Below are 19,796 nucleotides of genomic sequence, written 5' to 3'. Positions count from 1 at the left end.
TTTAGCTATATGGATTCCAAACCAACATTCACGCACGTATGTTTGTGTGAGTCTATAATCTAATGTTGTGAAGTACTGAACATACATTTTAAATGTAGACAGAAATATCAATGATTGTTGTCTCTATATGGAAATGCAAGTAATTTTAAATTTCATTATGTTTGCTTGTTCTTTTCTGATTTTTCAAAATTAAAAAAAAGTAAGGATGTAGAAAACTTGAAACACATGATTAGCAAACACGACCTAAAGAATATACATGAAATACGGTACTGGAGGGAAGAAACAGTGAGAGACACAGATGAAGATCACAGCCAGGGGAACTAGTAAACAGTGGTAGTAAAGGGTCCAGTCAACTGAAGTTAAACAGCCGGAAACCATTAGAGATCTAATACATACAATATCTTGACTATTATCCCCACAAATTATTTTTCCATAACCAATTAAGTGTTAACAGTATTTAAATATGTTAATACAAAAATAAAGATGGATATGAAACGTGGTAATTCAGCTACACATTTCAAGAATTATAACTACATTTTAAGAGAAACTTTACCTCATATTTCTTTTAATTCTCCAAAGAACCTAGTACAGTGCTAAGCATATAGTGGACATAAAACTGATGGTTACATGTGTCTGCAGTTGTGTATATATAAAAATATACACACGTACATAAAACTCCACGAGAACATAAGGGGTCAATTCTCCCAGATTCAAACATGTTTTGCCCCAAATACAGTATCCCCCCTTTTATCCATCATGGAGTATAAGTTTCAAGACCACAGTGAATGCCTGAAACCACCACAGATAATACGAAAACTCATATATACTGTTTTTTCCTACACATACATACCAATGATAAAGTTTAATTTATGTATTAGGCAGAGTAAGATTAATAACTCAAAAACAATGAAAACAATATACTATAATAAAAGTTATTACAAAAGAGTGAATGTGGTGGCTCCGTCTCTCAAAGTATCTTATTGTGCTGTACGTACAGCATGGAGATGCTGCACAAAGGGATGGTTCACATCCCAGGGAGGACGGAGCAGGACATGCTACTCAGAATGGTGAACGATTTAAAACTTATGAATTGTTTACTTCTAGATTTTCCATTTAATATTTTCAGACCGGGGCTGACCACAGGTAACTGATATAGCGGGTAACTGAAACGGCAGAAAGCAAAAGTGTGGACGAGGGGGGATGACCGTACTCACAAAGTGGAGACAGACAAAATCATTACTTCTGTTTCTCACGGGGCCCTTTCAATTCTCTATTGTATGTAGGGAAAGGAACGACTACTGTCATGACAACCGTACCTAGAACAAGTTTGTCAGACTTCACATTTTAAAAAATAGAGGTCATTACAAAAATTAAACCCATGTAAAGTTGAAATTGACAGAATCAGATGACATTTTGTATTTATCAAGGAATGTATTTCAGGTCACACGCCTTGGCTCAACTATACAGAAGAGACAACATGTTTAAAAGATAGGAAATCCTAAAATAAGGAAGCCAAATGGAAGTGTTATTTATGTCATTTCACTTCTCTCTTTGCTGTATAAAATTTTAGAAGATAACATTTTAAAGAACACAAGTCTGAAAAACACCAATTACCCGATCATTCATTAGAAGGTCTTTCACAATGAAAGTAGCTACCAAAGACTTCAAAGGAGCAGCAAACTGATCAGGAGCAAGGAGGGCAATGTGACCAATGGTGACCAGCGGGGTTATGAGATGCTCCAGGTTGCTCGGATCTAGGCTCTTATGCAGAGGCTGCAAACGAGGAAAGGAGAATGTGTCCAACTCTATAACACGCAAATAAACTGTTCACACATTTCACCTTCAAATTAAAAAAATTACAAAAGTTGTAATATATACACATGATACAAGTAGTAGCCCAAGCTGACATTTAAACTTCCACAGGTTATTTATGTCTAGAAGGCATCATGTTTAGATACTTTCAGTTTTGCCCAAGTCATACTTTAGAGGGAGGTGAAGAACCCCTTCAGCATGGAGAACTATGCTGTCTGAGCCCACACGAGGATGTTAGACAGCTAGGGCTCCCCGATACTCACTTCTGCTCTGCTTTCTGGGCACAGGATGACTACATGAGCAGCTTCCTCTACAGTTAGGTGAGGATACCTGAGTAGTTTCTGCTTAGCAGAATGGAGTGAGAGTGAGGTATGCCACGCCCGCCCTGAGACAGGTATGACTTGTGTGCCTTCTTCACACTGTGTTACTCACTGGCTGGCTTAATACCAAGGATCCAGTGGAACTTACTTACAGAGAAGCCACTGGTCCTTAAGAGTGTGTGTGCCTAAGCCCCTGAAATGAATGAAATCCAAACACCCTACTGGACTTTATTATTATATGCATTTTTGTGGATTTTTATAGCATCAAATATAAAATACCATAACTAATAAAAGTATTTTACTATTCGGATAGGAAACCCAACCATTAACATGCATTTTGCCAAGAGAAGAGAATGAGGCTCCTCATATACTCAATATACATACAATGGTATCGAAAATGGATTGTTACATTTAAATAAGAAAATCAGAAGAGTGACTATAATATGCTATCACTGGCATCAGGGGAGGAGGACAAAGCGTGTGTGTGTATTTATATTATTTATATGTGAATAAAGTCTCTCCAGAAAAGTACCTTAGAAACTGATGACATTGGTTTCCTCTGGGAAAGGGAACTGGGTGGCTAGGGATAGGAGTGGGATGGAGGGGAAAAGTTTTTACTATTTTACTATTTAGATACTTGTTTTGTATCTTTTGATTTTGAAGCCAGTGAATATGTTAGCTATTAGAACGTCTAATGACACTTTTTAATGAAGAACTGATGAACACCATACTGAACACCAAGAAATCTAGCCTTGAAAAAACAACACAAAACTGTTCTTTCCCAACATATCAGGGCTCTAGGAGGCTTCATTTAATCAAAAGTGTATTTAAATGAGTTTACTTCTTGCTATGCTTGATGACTTTCCTCAGTATTTCCATTGCACACTTAAGTGCCAGCTTATTATTTATAGTATAAACAAAAATATGACAGTGTAGTTTATTTTAATTAGTTTATTATGAATGTGACAATTTTCCACAATAAAATAGTTTCTAAAAAAGCAAAATTAATGGCCAGAACCTGGATTAATGGTAACGGCATAAAGGACAACTATCTTTATGAAACCCTTTCTCAGAGAGCCAGCCAACCTTGTATGTTATAGGAGGATTACAGGTTAGGTTCTTGTAAAAATGAAAAAAATAATAGAATAGTATCAAATGAAAACAAAAGTACACTACAAATTCAAGTTAGCACTGTTCTCATCATTAAAAATAAGGTGATTATGAAAAACAAAAGCTTCCTATAAATCAACATGCATTCATTGAAATCATTCTCATATAGACAAGCATGCTGCAGATAACACCTTCACCCAAAATACATACAATTTAAAATAAATTATTTGCTATTTACAGCAAAGACTCTATTTGATAAATAAGACAACTTTTCTTCCTCCTTTAGGGGTTTAACATAATACATAAAAATGACAAAATAAGAGTAAATGTTTCTAAGACAAAGATCACAGTATTTATGGAAGGTGGTTTCAGCATAATATCCAAATTGTTTTGACTTCATTCAAGGCTCATAAACTAAAATGATAAGTCAGAATTTATAGATTTTTCTGCTTAACTTCTATTTGCAATAAGACTACTAAAGAGGACGGCTGATTATAATAGACTAATAAAATTGCAATGCTTAGAGGGTAATAGTAATTTAAAGTGTAGAAAAATAACATAAAATATGTATCAAAAAGATACACTTTAATCTGACAGAATTAGGTCAGTCATTAAAATATCAACTTGTTTACTTTTTATAACCAATTACAAATCAGTAGTATCTCATAAAGAGAAATCTAATTTTGAAACCTGTAACCTGACAGAATAATCATTATTACCTACTATCAATATGTATTTTATATGTAATTACTAATTAACAAGTTTCGTAATACTAAATGTATAGATACAAATGCAATGTATAAGGTATAAATATAATATATAAATATAAGTGTCACAAATATTATGTAATTGAGTCTAAGTGTGAGTTAGCATAAACATCTAAATAATCAGGTATTTTCATATTTTAATCATTCATCAATATTAATTATACTGATTCAAATTCTGAAAACACAGCCAGTTCTTGAATGTCATTTTGTTGAGACGCCATAGAAACCCAAATCCTGTTTATATGTATCAGCCTATGATAAAACTGTTTTTGAGACATATCATTTCACTGACACTCAGACCCTATTGACGAAGTTAGGTGAGGACTTACTATATACTAAAAAATAATGCATCTCCAAATGTGAACATTCTGCAAAATCGTTACGTTTTTTAACTATAACATGAAACAAAAAATCTTTTTCTCTTTACCTCAAATATCTGTGCAAACTGGGTCTCTTTACTGGAAAATATTGCATGGATACAATGAATAGCATATTTGGCTTGACGAGGGGGTCCTTTCTTAGATTTGTGATGTAAAACAGGAAGCAAAGCTCTAAAAAATAGAAAAGAAATAAATCAGAGAAATCAACATAACTTCCACTAGATACTTTAATGTTTGCATTTTTAAAGTAATGTTTTCTAAGAACAAAAGAAGTCACGTCTACTCACTCATTTTCAATTGTCTATAATTTTGTTTTATAAATATCTATATTAAAAATATAATCCAAATACAAGTATCTTTTTCCTCCATTTTACTTAACAACTATGAATACAAACAAGAATGATGACCCATTTCTTCTTTTTAATGTTATTCCCATTAGCCTTTTTTTTTTATTCTCACTACTATCGCCCCAGCTAATCTTCTGCCACCTTACAAATAAGACCACTCTAAAGAGTACTAATTGTTCCTTCTTTCTGAAGTTTCTCTTCCTCTCCGATTCCTCTTTTACTTTGTTTCAGAACAACTTACATGAAGGGAAACCTGATTATTTAACAATACAAACTGAGTGCTTACTATGTGCCAGGCACTATTAAAAGGCCCAAATCCTTGCCTTCATGCTACTAGCATATTAGGGACAAATGATAATACATAAATTAGCAAGATATGAGTTATGTCAAATTGTTGTAACTGCTGTAGAGTAAAATAAAGGACAGGGATAAGGAGTGGGAAGGGGTGTGTGAAAGTGTACAAATTTAAATAACGTAGGGTGGTTTATAGAAGACCTCTGATAAACTAACACTTGTGCCGAGTTCTGAGGGAGTTAGGGAGTCATGTAGCTATCTGGAAGAACATTCATGAGTCAAATCATTATACTACACAAAAATTTAACATGAATACTGAATAAAACAGAACCTCTTAGCTCAAATATTATTCAAATACCACAGTGAAAGAAATTTCTAAATCCTCCTCTCAATAAGCCTAATAACAACCCAGTGCCCCAGTACTAAGAATTTAGATACAGTAATGATTCACAATAATAGTCTCACAAAAGATATTAACAGCAAAATATATTAAAAAGACACATGACAAATTGAGGAAATTGTGCATTTCATTATCAGGGGAAAAGGGTTAATATCCCTAACATGTGAAGACCATCTACAGATAGAGAATAAAAAGAAAAATGGATTGGACATAACAGAGTAGAAAGCACTTCAAAAGAAAATACACAAATTACTCTGTGATGTGTGAAAAGATGTTTACTTTCACTTATTTAAACAAATACAAATTAAACTACAATGAAAGGACTTCCGCTTCAGATGAGGACAGTATATCTGAGACCGGATTTACTCTCCCACCTTAAACAAGCAGAAAACAAGATAAATATGTTCAAGGTTTCAGACACTGGACAACAGGCAGCACAGAACTATAATCCCTAAAAGATGGGAAACAAACTAGGAGAAGCCCCTATCTTCCCCCACTTACTGCATGGAGGTAGTTTCCAGATTACAGTACAAAAAGTACTAACCCAAAGAGAGCCCAGTGGGCGCATGGAGTTGAGACCAAGATGGGAGTTCAAGGAGACCAAGGTAGCTATCATTTCTAGGGCAGAGTACCACAGAGGAGGGAGCTACAGAGAAAAAGAGAGCTGGCATTCCGGAGACCCCAAAAGGGATATAAAAAAAGACCCAACTGGAACTACTACCTTTAAAAAATACGACACCTCAAATGAACAATATACTGATCAGAGTAAAAGCAGATTATATAGTACAAGAGAAAAGATCAGCGAACTTGGTAACATAACAATAGGAACTATGTAAAATAAAAACAACAGAAAAAGGACAGAAAATAAAAGACAACAGAGCACCAGTGACCTGTAAGACAACATTGAGTAGTCAAAGATATATGTAATTGGAGTCCCAGAAAACAGGGAGGCGGAGAGAGAAGAACAGAAAATAGTATTTGAAGAAATAATAGCCAAAATTTTTCTAAATCTGAGGGCAATAAAGCCACAGTCCCAAGAATCTCTATAAATCTCAAGCAGAAGAAACAGAAAGCAAACCAGGACAAGGCATAAGTATCATTAATTTGGTAAAAACAACGATAAAAAAAAAAAATCTTCGCAACAGTCAGAAATGAAGACACATAACAACATACACAGAAACAAAAAATGAACACTTTTCATCAGAAACTATGCAACCCAGAAAATAATGGAATATTTTATAGTATGGAATGATATATTTCAGGTACTAACATAAACAGATTTCTCAACCTAAAATTCTATTCCAAGCAAAAATACTTCTCAAGAATTAAGGCAAAATACAGATTTTTTCGGACAAAGAAAAGCTGAAATAATTATAAGCAGAACTATAAGAAATACTAAAGTTCAAAAATAAAAATGATACCAGATGAAAATATGCCTAGATATCCAAAAAATGAAGTTACAGAAATGGTAAATACACATGTACAAATATAACAAATCTGTCAGTGTTAATCTGAGATATAGCAAACTATTTAGAACAAAAATATTAACAACATATTGTACTGTTTATAACATACAGAAACAAAATATATGACAACAAGAGCACAAAAGCCTGGACGGGGAAGGCATGGAAATACACTGTTACAAGATTTTTACAATATACAGTAAGCAGTATAATTTTATTATGAATGTAGATAAGCCAATCGTGGAGATACTAAAACAAAATCATTAAAAATACTCAATTGATCCCAAAGTGAGCAGAAATAGAAGAAAAGGGGAACACAGAAAAGATGCAATGAAAACAAATATCAAGATGGTAACTTTAAAACCAACTATAATCAATAATTACATTAAATGTAAATGGTCTATTCCAATTGACAGTTTCTCAAATTGGATTAAAACAACAACAAATCAACAAAAACAAAACAAAGACCAAACAACAGGATATTTACAAGAAATTCATTTCAAATATTAAGTTCCAGGAAGATTCAATGCTAAAAAATAAAAAGAACATGACTCATAAACACTAATAGTAAGCGGTTATACTACTCTGAGACAAAGACTACAGAACAAGGAAAATGACCAGGGACAAAGAGACATGTTTTGTAACAACACAGTCTGTCAACAAGGCTATGGGCAATCAGGTGCGTTCATATACTGCCAGTGGGAGTGCAAAATGGTATAGCCACTTGTAGATGTCCCTACATTCCCCGCCAAAATGGTATGGCGGGGAATGTAGGGACATCTAGCAAAATTATACATGCATTTCCTCTATGATAAATCCACAGTAAACATTTAAATATGGTATCACTGCCAGTACATGTAAAGAGAAAAAGGCAAAGTGAAGGAGAGTGTGTCTATTATACTTCATCATTTATCTATCAAAAGGGGTATATGAACACATACATTTACATAAATATATACACACTTTGAACACTTCCAGACAGACATGTAGAAGAACTTTTTAAAAAGTTTATCTATAGGTGAGAAAGAATAGGGTAGAGAGTTGCAAAATCGCCAAGTTTTTGACAATATTATCTTGCTTTTAGACTTGTCTTTAAAACCAGTGGATATTTCATATAAGAAATAAAATAAAATTTTAAGAGTAACCTCTTAAAAAGTAAACAAACAAAAGTGTGTATTTTTATTCTACTACACAAAGAAGAATCATTTCAAGTAACTTTAAAACACAGGAATTTGACTGTAAATCCTTAATGTGATATATATATATATATATATATATACCCTAAATACAAATAAGAACTACCTACACAAATAAACAACTGTTTTTTGAAATAACATTGGTGGCGCTACTGCTATTCTGAGACTGCTATATATTTATTACGGAATAATTCAAATTGACTTATTATGTAGTATCATAGTTTTATCATCCTGTGATCTCACTCAGCACGGGGTAAAAAGACACAAACGTAAAACTGACAACGTTCAATAAAAACTCTGTAGTCCTGAATTTGAACTGGAATAATCAATATAAACACTCAATGCATTTTATATTCCAAAACACTTTCCTCAGCTGTGTCCACTGCACCTGCCTAGAAAAATGACACACACATTAGCAATTAGTGCTCCACAGGACTCTCACGTATTTCTGTATAACATTCCCATTAAAAGGAACTGAGGTGCCTTAGAGAAATGTCTAATTTCAGGTTTGGGGCACGATGTGCACAAGATGGGCCTGGAACATCTTGTCATATCAGACTGCAAAGAAATTACAAAGATTAGCAGAGTTTGTTCAAAAGGACTCCGGGGTCAATCTGAGTAGGCTCCTGAGCAGATGGGACCATCTGACTTGAGCATCAATGAAAGTGATCACTGCAACTGACTGAAACAGATACATGTAAATCCATGAGTTTATAATGATATTTTTAAAAGACAATGCTAATTGGTCATATTTTGGAGAATGCTAGTTAAGTCACTCTTTATTTTGAACACTGTTCAATAACACGAAAGAACCAAGCATTATCCTGCCTTTCCTAAATAAATGTAACACTGGAAAACCAAAGAAGAGATGAGAAATTCCTCTTTATAGAAGTATTCGGCTAACAAATGATGAAGGAATGACAGAATAGAGTATCACCACTGATTACTAAGTATTATCAGCTGCTAACATCAACAGAGAAATAACCAGATATCATGGGCCTTCTGATAGAAGAGCTTACTACCATCTATAAAGTGGTCCTGTAACAAAAAAGTTGGACCAGAATCCCATCAGGCCTCTGGATTCAACTATCCGATTACAGAAAATACGAAGAACAGGTAAAGTATGTCAAAGTCATACAATTAGCAAAAATGAGTCTTTGTGAAATTACAAGTGAAACAACCTGGCTTCTTTATCAAACACAAAAAGAGAAAGAGAACTGGAGGGGGAGACTAAAAGAGACAAGGCACTTAGGAGACATAATAACCAGTCACAATGTGAAAACCTTACTTGGATCCTGATTCAAAAAAAACAAAGTGTTAAAATTACTACATTTTTGAGAAAATTAATTCAGTGTTATTATGTTGATGCAAAAGTAACTGCAGATTAAAAGGTTAAAAACCGCAATTACTTTTGCACCAACCTTATACCATTAAGCAACTACTGTTAACTGTGTTTGTGATAAAGGTACTGTGATTATTTTTTAAGAGTTCTTATTTTTTAGCAATACTTAGACATACACATGAAATGATATACTATGTCTGGGATTGGCTTTCAAATACAAGGGGAACAGGGAAAATGTGTAGAACTATAAAGTAAACAAAAGTAACTATAAGTTGTTTATATGTAAGCTGGTTGGTGGATACATGGGAATACACCATAATATTCCATCTACTTGAAAATCTCAATAATAAAATGTGTGAAAACAATTAAAAGAGTCTCACCAAAATGCTATCCTGTTAGTCTATGGTTTGCAGCCACTTTGTGAAACGAAAAATTATTTTCTAGTTACTGCAGTAACTAAACTCCCCAGATAAGACCTATTTTCTCGTATATCAGATTGTGCAATACAAACATCCATAATCTCTTTACTTAGTAATCAAAGAGAAAAATTACAGGTCACACACAAGTAAGAAGCAACTCTGGTTGGGAATTTTTAAGATAGTATGAGATAAGGAACTCACAACTCGTTAACAAAAAATAAACAACCCGATCAAAAAATGCACAAAGGACATGAAGAGACATTTCTCCAAAGAGGACATACAAATGGCAAATAGACATAGGAAAAAATGCTCAACATCACTAATCATCAGAGAAATGCAAATAAAAACCACACTGAGATACCACCTCACCCCAGTCAAAATGGTTATCATCAACAAATCAACAAACAAGTACCGGCGAAGATGTGGAGAAAAGGGAACCTATGTGCACTGTTGTGAGACTGCAAATTGGTGCAGCAACCATGGAAAACAGTATGGACATTTCTCAAAAAACTAAAATTAGATCTACCATATGACCCAGCAATTCCATCCTGAGTATCCGTAGAAAACAGACAATTTCGAGTAGATCTATGCACCCCTATGTTCAATGCAGCATTATTTACAATGCCAAGATATGGAAGCAACCTAGATGTCTATTGATAAATAAATGAATAATGACACACACACACACACACACACACACACAAATGGAATATTACCCAGCAATAAAAAAAAATCCTGATATTTGTGACAACATGGATGGACCTAGAGGGTATTATGCTAAGTGAAGTAAGTCAGATATCAGAGAGAGAAAGACAGATATCTAACAAATGATTTCACTTATATGTGGGATTTAAAAACAATCAAACTAAACCAAACAAAACCAGACTCATAGAAACAAAGAACAAACTGATGGTTGACAGAGGGGAGAGGGAGTGGAGGGATGGGTGAAAAATGTGAAGGGAATATAGTCAATAATCGTGTGATCACTTTGCACAGAGACAGATGGTTACTGGACTCAGTGTGGAGAGCTCGTAATAGGGCACATAAATGTCGAATCACTACAGTGTACTCTTGAAACTAGTATCATACTGTATACCAATATACTTCAAAAAATATGATAGTATGAGAAATTCCAAGCTCATCCAATGTTTTCTTTTCTCAGTTAAACAGAATAAACCAAAATAATAAACAAAGAAGAATAAAGAAACAATTTCAAGAATTCAGAAGTACTAGGCAGTCTTAGACGTTAGTGAAATGTAAATGAAGCAACTACCTTCTGACTACTTTTCTATTAATAAGCTTCTATGAAGAGGAATCCTTTATTCCCTCATTAAATTTATTCTCTCAGATTCAAGTTTTACCTCCCTTGTGATTATCATACACATGCAGAAAATGCAAACAAAACTAAAAAATACATTAAAAACAGTAAAGAAAACCTCAAAATTCTACTACCCTGAAATAATTACTTTTAACATTTTGGTGAACATACTTCTAAACTTCTCTATGCATACACACATATATTAAAGACATGAGGACAAACATACTATTTGGAAATATTTTTTCACCCAACAATGTTGTAGAGAACGCCTATGTCAAGAATTGCTAACCACTATTCTTTTCAATGGTCACATAGCTCTTTAGTGGACGGCTATACCACGGCTGATCTAACTAATCTCCCACTGATGAGCATTTACATGGTCTTTTTATTTAAACTTTCACAATAAAACCACGACCATCCGTGCTAGTTACTCACTCACTCTATCTGAACTTGAAGCCTATCCTATAATCTGCTGTAAGATCCTGGAGCCAGCTGTAAACCTGAAAATTACATTTCCCAGACTCCCTCAAGAGCTAGCCAGCTTCCTGTTAGTTTCTTCCAAAAGAAGACACTAGAGCATCGTTTTGCATTCTGCGAAGCAGCTTCACTGCACCCCCAGGCAACAGCCAGGCCGCCCCTACTGACAGCGGGGTGATGCTGACAGGTTTCCTCCACAGGCCCGTCCTTAACACTACTTCTTCCCAACCGCCTTCAAATATCTGTAGTAATTAATTATGTTGAAAATACCTACTATGGTTTCTGTTTCTCTGACTGGTTCCTGAATCATATAATCATCATAGACATCTTTTCTAATTATCTCTGAGATAAGTTCCTAAAATGAAATTGCAGTGTTGAAGACTACATATATGTTAAGCCGGTATATATTACCTTCCCAGAAAAGCTGCATCAATTGATACTCCAACCAAGAGAGCACCACTGGAATGCTAGCTAGCACTGGTTATAGCACGAGTATTATTTGTATTTTCCTCTATTACTATTAGTAGGCATAAATGTCTTTTCTTGATTTGGGGGACTGGAAAGATTTCCTGTTTCTGAATTTCCTGTTCCTTCCCTTTGGTAGTATTCTATTGTGACACTTGTTTGTTATTCCTTTAAGAGTCTTGATATAGTACAGACGTTAACCTTTACTAAGTCACATATATTGAAAATACTGCATTTAGCTGTGTATAATGCACACTTTTTTGCCCAAATTTGTAAGGGAAAAATAAGGATGTGCATTATACATGGGTAGCACTAATTCGATATCTACATAAATGCTTTTAATTCTTTTATTTATGCTTATGAGTTAAAACTGTAACTCTAGTAATCAATAACGATATCCATATGCAAAATAATACCCTGGAATATACGATCACCGATTTTGTTGAACTTACAATGAACTTGCAACCACGAAGAGTTCTTGGCTTTCTATGATGTGTAAATACCGTAAATTTGTTACTGGTACATAAAATTTCTTGTACCTTGTACCTGTTTTCTTCTGTTTTGTAATTATCTGTTACATAAAATTTCTTGTACCATAATATGTTTAAAAAATGCTAAAATTCCTTTATAATACAAAAAACAAGTACCTAAATGTAAACAAAAATTTGAATTAAAAAATTAAAACGAAAGATTTTTCCCCCTGAAAGTTTGGGCCAAAAGAGTGGGTGTGCATTATACATGGGAGTGCATTATACACGGCAAAATACAGTTGTTTCTCAGTATATGATTTGTTTCCAACTTATTTCAAGATTTTGCTTTTGTCTAAACAGTATTCTCCCTCACTAAACTATAAGAGCAGACACTTAACCTGTCCTGTCGATTTCAACATTCTCAGTACCTTACATCATACAGTGAAGGTTCTACAAATATTTTTTCAACAAATGGATTTTTGAAAATCCAATCCATCAATATTTCCTTTATGACTTAGCATTAGTGTCCCTTCCCCCATACAAAAAAATTAGTCACAGAAATGTATGGCTACTACTTTTATTAATTCATTTTATATATCTAAAATCTCAGATAAAAAACTTTGACTTACATGGAATATATGTAAAATCAAGACAAGTAGTCTACATTAATTTTTCTTTTCAAAACTGCTTGCCAGTTATTTACTGGGTAATCTAACATTTCCTGACAAATTTTTTTGTTAAATATTACTTTCCTTCACCCACTATTATAAGGTTGCAAATGTCTCGTATACCTTACTTCTAGGTCTTCTGATTTTCACTCCTATAGTATTTTCTGTAGTTGTTAGTGGTATGTCAATAAAGCTTTGGATTTTGTTTATCATATTTTTAATAGGTTTTCAGTTGATTCTTTTAGATTTTCCAAGAAACATAACTTTGTTTTCTCCTTTCTAACACTTGAACCTCTTTCTAAATTTTCTTATGTAATTATATTGGCTAATGCTTCCAAACCAATGTTAAATCATGGCAACAATAGTATATTTTCCTCACTTTACCTGGAATGCTTCTAGTGTTTTACTATAAAATGGTGCCTACTGCTTTGCGAGATGTTTATTATGTTATGAAGGCATTTAATCCTATTTTATTAGGTTTAATTATAAATAGACTGATTTTTTTTTTTTTTAAATCAGAGCCCTTTCAGCATCTATCAAAATGATTATGTGGCCCTTTCCCTTTTACTCACTTATACAATGAATTGTAACATGATATTAGGGTTACTAATAACTTCCCTCCCATAGTCCTGGGATTAACCACTTTTGGCCATCATATATTCTTGTTGTACCATAGTAAACTCTCTCTTCCCTAATATTTTACTTACAATTTTTGCATCAATATTAGTAAGATCTGTTTTAGTTTTCTTTTAGGGGGATATCTTTTATCAGGTTTTGGCATTCCTGCTAGTTATCTTGGCTTTGTAAGAAGTAATATGAATGTTTTTTGGTTTGTTTTTTTTCCTATGCTCTGAACAATTAAAATAACTAGAATTTTTGGTTTCTTGTAGATTTTAAATACCTTCTTTTACACGCAAGGAATTTTACTGGCACTTTTATTAGACGTTAACTTTCCTAATTTCTTTTTTATAATTATAGCCGATTACATTTTTCTTCCCTTTTCTTGAGCCAATTTTATTTATTTACATCATCCTTTAAAAAAAAATCCATGTTTACAAATATCTAAAACATAGACACAGCCACATCTAAAACTTAAATACTGAGAGTAAAACAATGAGAAAAAACATACATGAGATATGAGAACAAGAAGAAAACAAAAGTTGGATTTAGGGGCATAAGCCACACTAAATGCAAAAGGAAAAAAACCATACAACTTGGTAAATAGAATGACTTCACAATAAGAAAAGGGGTAATACATTTTCTGTGTCCTGGTGTTCTAAAGAATATCCTTCATTTCCTTGGCTAGTTTGTTATTCTTTAGTTAACAATCTTTTTGTCCATCAAAACTCCCTAGCTGTTGAATCATTAACTTCAGAAATCTTATGTAGCTGAAAAGAAATATGTCAGCTTCATTACTTTTCCACTGTACATGACCTACTTCTTTTTTCCCCTTGATGTTTGTGAAATCACTTCTGTAATCTCTGAAAATTCAGTAAATTCCATCAGGACATTTTCCTAAAACATGAGCCCTTCTTGATCTCCAGATTCATTCATACTAAACAAGTTTACTGTTGTTGTTTTTTGAATATTTTGCACTTTCCATTATTCTGTTGTCTTTTCCACAGAAACCAATTATAGCTTTCACTATCTGCTATTCACTCTCTTTAGCTGCTTTTATTTCTCTGCCCACTATCTTCACATTCTACGCAATTTTCTCAAGCTCAATCTCTAGCTCATTGAGTACATTTTCAGTACTGTTTACTCTCCTCATTGCTTCTTGTAATCCATTATATTCTGTAAAGCAAAGGTTTCTGCTCTTCTTTATCCTTAGCACTGCCACCTCCCTTTTTATATGTTATCTTACTTTTGTTCTCTTTTTCCCCCAAATGTCATTTGCTGTTTAACTTTCCTGGCAGTTTAGAACAACTGTTCGAAAATTTTCTTTTTCCCTAGAATATTAAATTCTTCCAAATAGTGTTTATCAGCTATGTTTGAATGCTAAAATATTTCCATAAGTTTCATGTTTGTTAATTTATTTGTATTGTTAATTAATCTTCAAATAAGATAAATTCTCTCTGGCTTTAAACAAAAATACAGATAGTGACGACTGGACATTTCTCTTAAAAAATTAAGTCCCCAAGTCAGACAATACTTGCTTAATCAGCTGGCTAAGCAGCACAGCAGAGGGAGTGGGACTAAATCTCTCTCTCCAAGCATATCTGTGTAATTTCTCTCCAAGCCTGCTGAAACTCTTCCAGTGATGAGAACCAGCTCCACTTGGACAATAGCTATATCCTATGTTATAAGGGGACTCTCAGATTTGGCCCAACTGCCTACTTTGGGCTGAGTATGACTCCTAAGAGACAGGCTGAGTCAGAATGAAACCCATAACTCACCATCAGTTTTGTTTAGTGGGTCAGCACATAATTATTTCTGATCCTGCAAAGTTGGTAATAAATTTGCTTCATGATTCTACTCTAAGCTTTGCTCCTCCTGTTAAGAAAAATAGGTCAGCCCCAAGAAAAATAGGATGACCACAAAGCCTTTCCTTTATATGTAGTACAGCTGCAGCTAGGCTCTCCTGGTTTCTTTCAAAGCCTGCCCATGCCTCAATCTCCTCCCTCTAAATTTAAGCAAATGACAGAACACTTACCATGCATTCCTTTATACACCCGATTCAGAGACCTGTGTATCAACTGTCAATGTTCTCACATTCAATTCAGTCTAAATGGTTTACCTAGCAACAATCTGTCTAGTCTGTGGTAGCTTCCACTTAGATACATTTTTCTGTTGGTTCTCATAAATTATTTTGGCAAATTCAAGGGAAAATAATTTAATAAACATTCACTTAACTCTACAATTTTTCCTCAAAAGCAGCTCACCAAATTTAATAATTAAAAAAAACCTGCATACATATTTTATCTCCTGGAAGACATATAGTGTGAATTACTTCACTGAGAACAGTGTGCACACAGCAGATGTTGAGTATCAGTCGAGTTAATTTTTCTCACGAGACACCTGAAATATACCTGGCATGAAAGTCAAACAATTTTAAGCACTTCAGTTTCATATTATAACAGCATGTTTTAAAATGCCCTTGCATGTTCTAAAATGTCTACCTTTCAACCTTGCTCTTGTAGTTCTCCTACAAATATATTAATATTTTTATAATATAAAAGGTACTAGGAAAGACAGACTAGAATGAAAATTTAAAAAAACCACAGTGAATAAATCAAACTAAACTTTGGTCAAAGTTCTAATTAAGAAAGGAAATGTGCTGTAATAGATATGATACCACAGGCTTAAATTCAAATCTTCACCCTACTTGCTATCTATCTCACCTAGAACCATTTACTGCAGTTGAACCTTAAGATTCCTCACCTGAAAGATTAGAAAGCTAATTCATACACTTTTAATGAACTGTTACTGAGTTTAAATGAGATAATACAATAGGTGGGCATTTAGTAAATAGTATAGAGTTATATATAGTTTATATATAGTGTATATGTTTGTCTGCCTCTCTACAAACTCTGATCTCTAATCTGGACAGAAGAGTAATGGCGCCATTCCAAATGGAAATTCATTTTCTGGGCTCCCTTAAAAATTAAGAAGTTGTTTGTAAACAATAAAGTTTCTTACTCTTTCCTGAGAGAATACGGTTATAAAATCCTGGTATGTTTCAATTATCACTTAAACAACGCCTTTGTCTTATTTATCAATAGTTTCTAGAATTAAGTTCACACAAACAGAAAGAAGTAACAAAATGTGCACCCCAGACTCTAAGCAACTGTCCACAGTCCGTTTCTGAGGAAAAGGGCCACAGGCAATTTTTTAGCAGGAAGAAGCAGGCGACCCCAACCACAACTCACTGGACAGTAACTAAACCAGAAGTAACGAGGCTCAGGTAAAATCGCCCATTAATGACTATAGCAATATGAGGACTACCAGATAGTTCTCCAGGAACAGGGAGGAGATGCATAAAAAGTAAGAGGGACTCATAAAGAATGAAGCCTTCTTCTTTCGAGCTATTACAGAATCTTGACAAATAATCAACTACTATTAGAGATCACTCGGGTAACAGCACAATTTGCAATTCTTAGAAATACTGGAACACACAATAAAAACACACTGCTGTTAAGATGATTATTCACGCTTCCCCACTTCCGTGTCAAAGAAAGCACTCTGTCTGAAAACTTTCGATCCAGTACTCTTCATCACAGAGGAAAATGGAGAGTGCAATGGAAGGTCCCGCTGAAATTCCTTTAGGATTTCCCAGTGGATCTTAAATCCATGTGAGCTGTTTACTCTATGCCACAATAGAACAAAGGACTGTCTGACTATAAAATTGTTTTCATTTAAATCTTTAAGCAAAATTAATGCTTCAGAAAGAAATGACCTGTTCACCCCACATTTTCATTTATCTTCTAAAATACCAATCAATGCTTTCTTCGAGAAAATGACAACCTAAAGCGAATAGTACAGACTTAAGAAAAACCTAGACATATCTCCTCAAAGCTTAAAAGATTCCAGTTATTACATAATTCAAGAAGCAGCAAATTATTTTTCTATTTTCCAGAATATTTATCAGAATAAACTCAACTCACGATCTGATGTGTGGGAAATCCTCTTCAATTTTACTTCCTGTGTTTTTGAAAATTTGGAGTGCAGCCTCTGCTACTTTTTCATCATCCATTTTCAGACAAGCCAGGAGAGATTCAAATGTCTCAGCAGAATGAAATGAGATGGGATGTGTAAATGAGAGTACCTAAAAAACGAGTCATGAAAATGATGTGTCAATCCTGTTCATCACTACAATATAATATAAAATATCACATTAGAAACATTACAAATCAAACACAAAAATAATTACACTAACAAGTAAATGAGAGTACTATAAATAAAAACTTACTCAAATATGTAACAGAAATGTTCTTATGTTTGAACTATATGACCTAAAGAACTCATTTCTTTCAAAATTAAATTATATGTTAATATAATTCTACTCAAAATAACCTAGATTTCAGTTAAGTTTTTTTGAGAGGAATGAAAGTACAAAAGGGAACGAAGAAAGAGAATTTAACAAAATATCTCTATTCTAGTAACATTATGGGGAAAAAAAGCAATTTAGGGGTAAAACGCCAGATAGTAAAAGATATTATAAGGTTACAGTAATCAAATTGACCTGGTACTAAGTACATTACAGAAAGAGAAAACAGAAAAAATAATAAATAGGCCATAGTACACCTACATATAAGAATTTGGATTACACAGAATATAATAGATTATAGAGAAGGCAACAGAAAACAAATGAGAATGAATATGATTTTTAATAAATAGTCCTGGTAAAACTGGATAATTATTTGGAGAAAATTATATTAGACCCTCCCCCAAAACACACACTTTCAAAATATATTTCAGATGGGTTATGTTTTAGATTTTAAAAACAAAAGCAAATACCTCTCTGAACATCATAGGACTTTTAAAGCTCAAAATAAACAACTGGAATCGAATGTAGAATGTAAAAACAAGAAAGCAGTAGAAAAATACATTATGTACAATGCCATATTTATAAGATTAAGAAACAAGAAAAATAAGCAATTACTTAAGAGATATAGATATATACATAGACACGGATAGTAAAACTATAAAGAAAAGTTAAGAGAATTATTACCTTTGAAACCCAGAATTCAGGATAAGTACATGTGGGGAATGTTGAGGGGGCAAGAAACACTCAGGGAACTTCTCCAGTATTGTTAGCATTCTGTGTACTTTTTACTGGTTATTCATTTTGTTACTATACTTATAACTTTGTACTTAAACAATACATTTTTATATATATCAAATGTGTCTTATAAAACAACAAAGGAAATAAGAAAGCTCACTTAAATCAGTTATAAAAACAAAAGACTGAGATGTCAGGAGGAAACAGGATAAAAATAATGAATTCACCACAGAGAAAACACTAATATTAGTACATGGAAAGTGTATCTCACTGGTAATAATCAGGCAAATTAAAAGATTGGTTTTGCTTATCAGATTAACAAATCTCTTAAAATTTTACAATATTCCATGTTTGTGAAGAAAGGAGATAGGTACCTTTATACACTGTTGATGGAGTTTGAGTTATTTACGGGTATAATTTCTCTGTAAAGAAATTTGTCTGACTGTCTATCTACCTATCTATTTATCTAGGAATTTAAAAAAGGTTATCTTTGACCTAATCATGTCCTTCTAGTATTAAAATAAAAAGACATTAGCAAGATATCTTAGTTATATTTATCTTAGTAGTGATTATAAGACTGAAATTAAAAACATGAATAATCCAGCAACAGGAAAATATTATTTAGAAACACTACGACACCCCAAAAGTGGACCAACAGTTGCCAAATATTTCAAAAACACAATGTTTATTATTATTTTTACTGAGTCACACTCTGTACTGAAAAATCACATACATGATTTAATTTAGTCTTCTGTGTGTTAAGTGCTATTATTGTCTCCATCCATTACAGTTGAGTAAATAGGGGCAAATTAACTTGCTCAAAAGC

At 33.4% G+C, this 19,796-nt stretch overlaps 1 protein-coding gene across 6 annotated transcripts in view; it reads right to left on the bottom strand.

The window, feature by feature from the left end:
• Positions 1 to 19,796, bottom strand: part of PDS5B (PDS5 cohesin associated factor B) — a 160,947-nt gene that overhangs the window by 43,949 nt on the left and 97,202 nt on the right. For all 6 annotated transcript variants that reach the window (XM_081046588.1, XM_081046583.1, XM_081046584.1 and 3 more), the window contains exons 19-21: positions 17,853 to 18,013; positions 4,437 to 4,560; positions 1,615 to 1,773 (exon numbers count right to left, since the gene is read on the bottom strand). In XM_081046588.1, the coding sequence (XP_080902714.1) occupies positions 1,615 to 1,773; positions 4,437 to 4,560; positions 17,853 to 18,013 (444 nt within the window). The remainder of the gene's footprint in view (positions 1 to 1,614; positions 1,774 to 4,436; positions 4,561 to 17,852; positions 18,014 to 19,796) is intronic.

The sequence above is a fragment of the Rhinolophus hipposideros genome (assembly GCF_964194185.1).
Source record: "Rhinolophus hipposideros genome assembly, chromosome: 4".
In the NCBI taxonomy this organism is placed as follows: domain Eukaryota; kingdom Metazoa; phylum Chordata; class Mammalia; order Chiroptera; family Rhinolophidae; genus Rhinolophus; species Rhinolophus hipposideros.
This window is presented reverse-complemented; position numbering and strand designations above follow the sequence as displayed.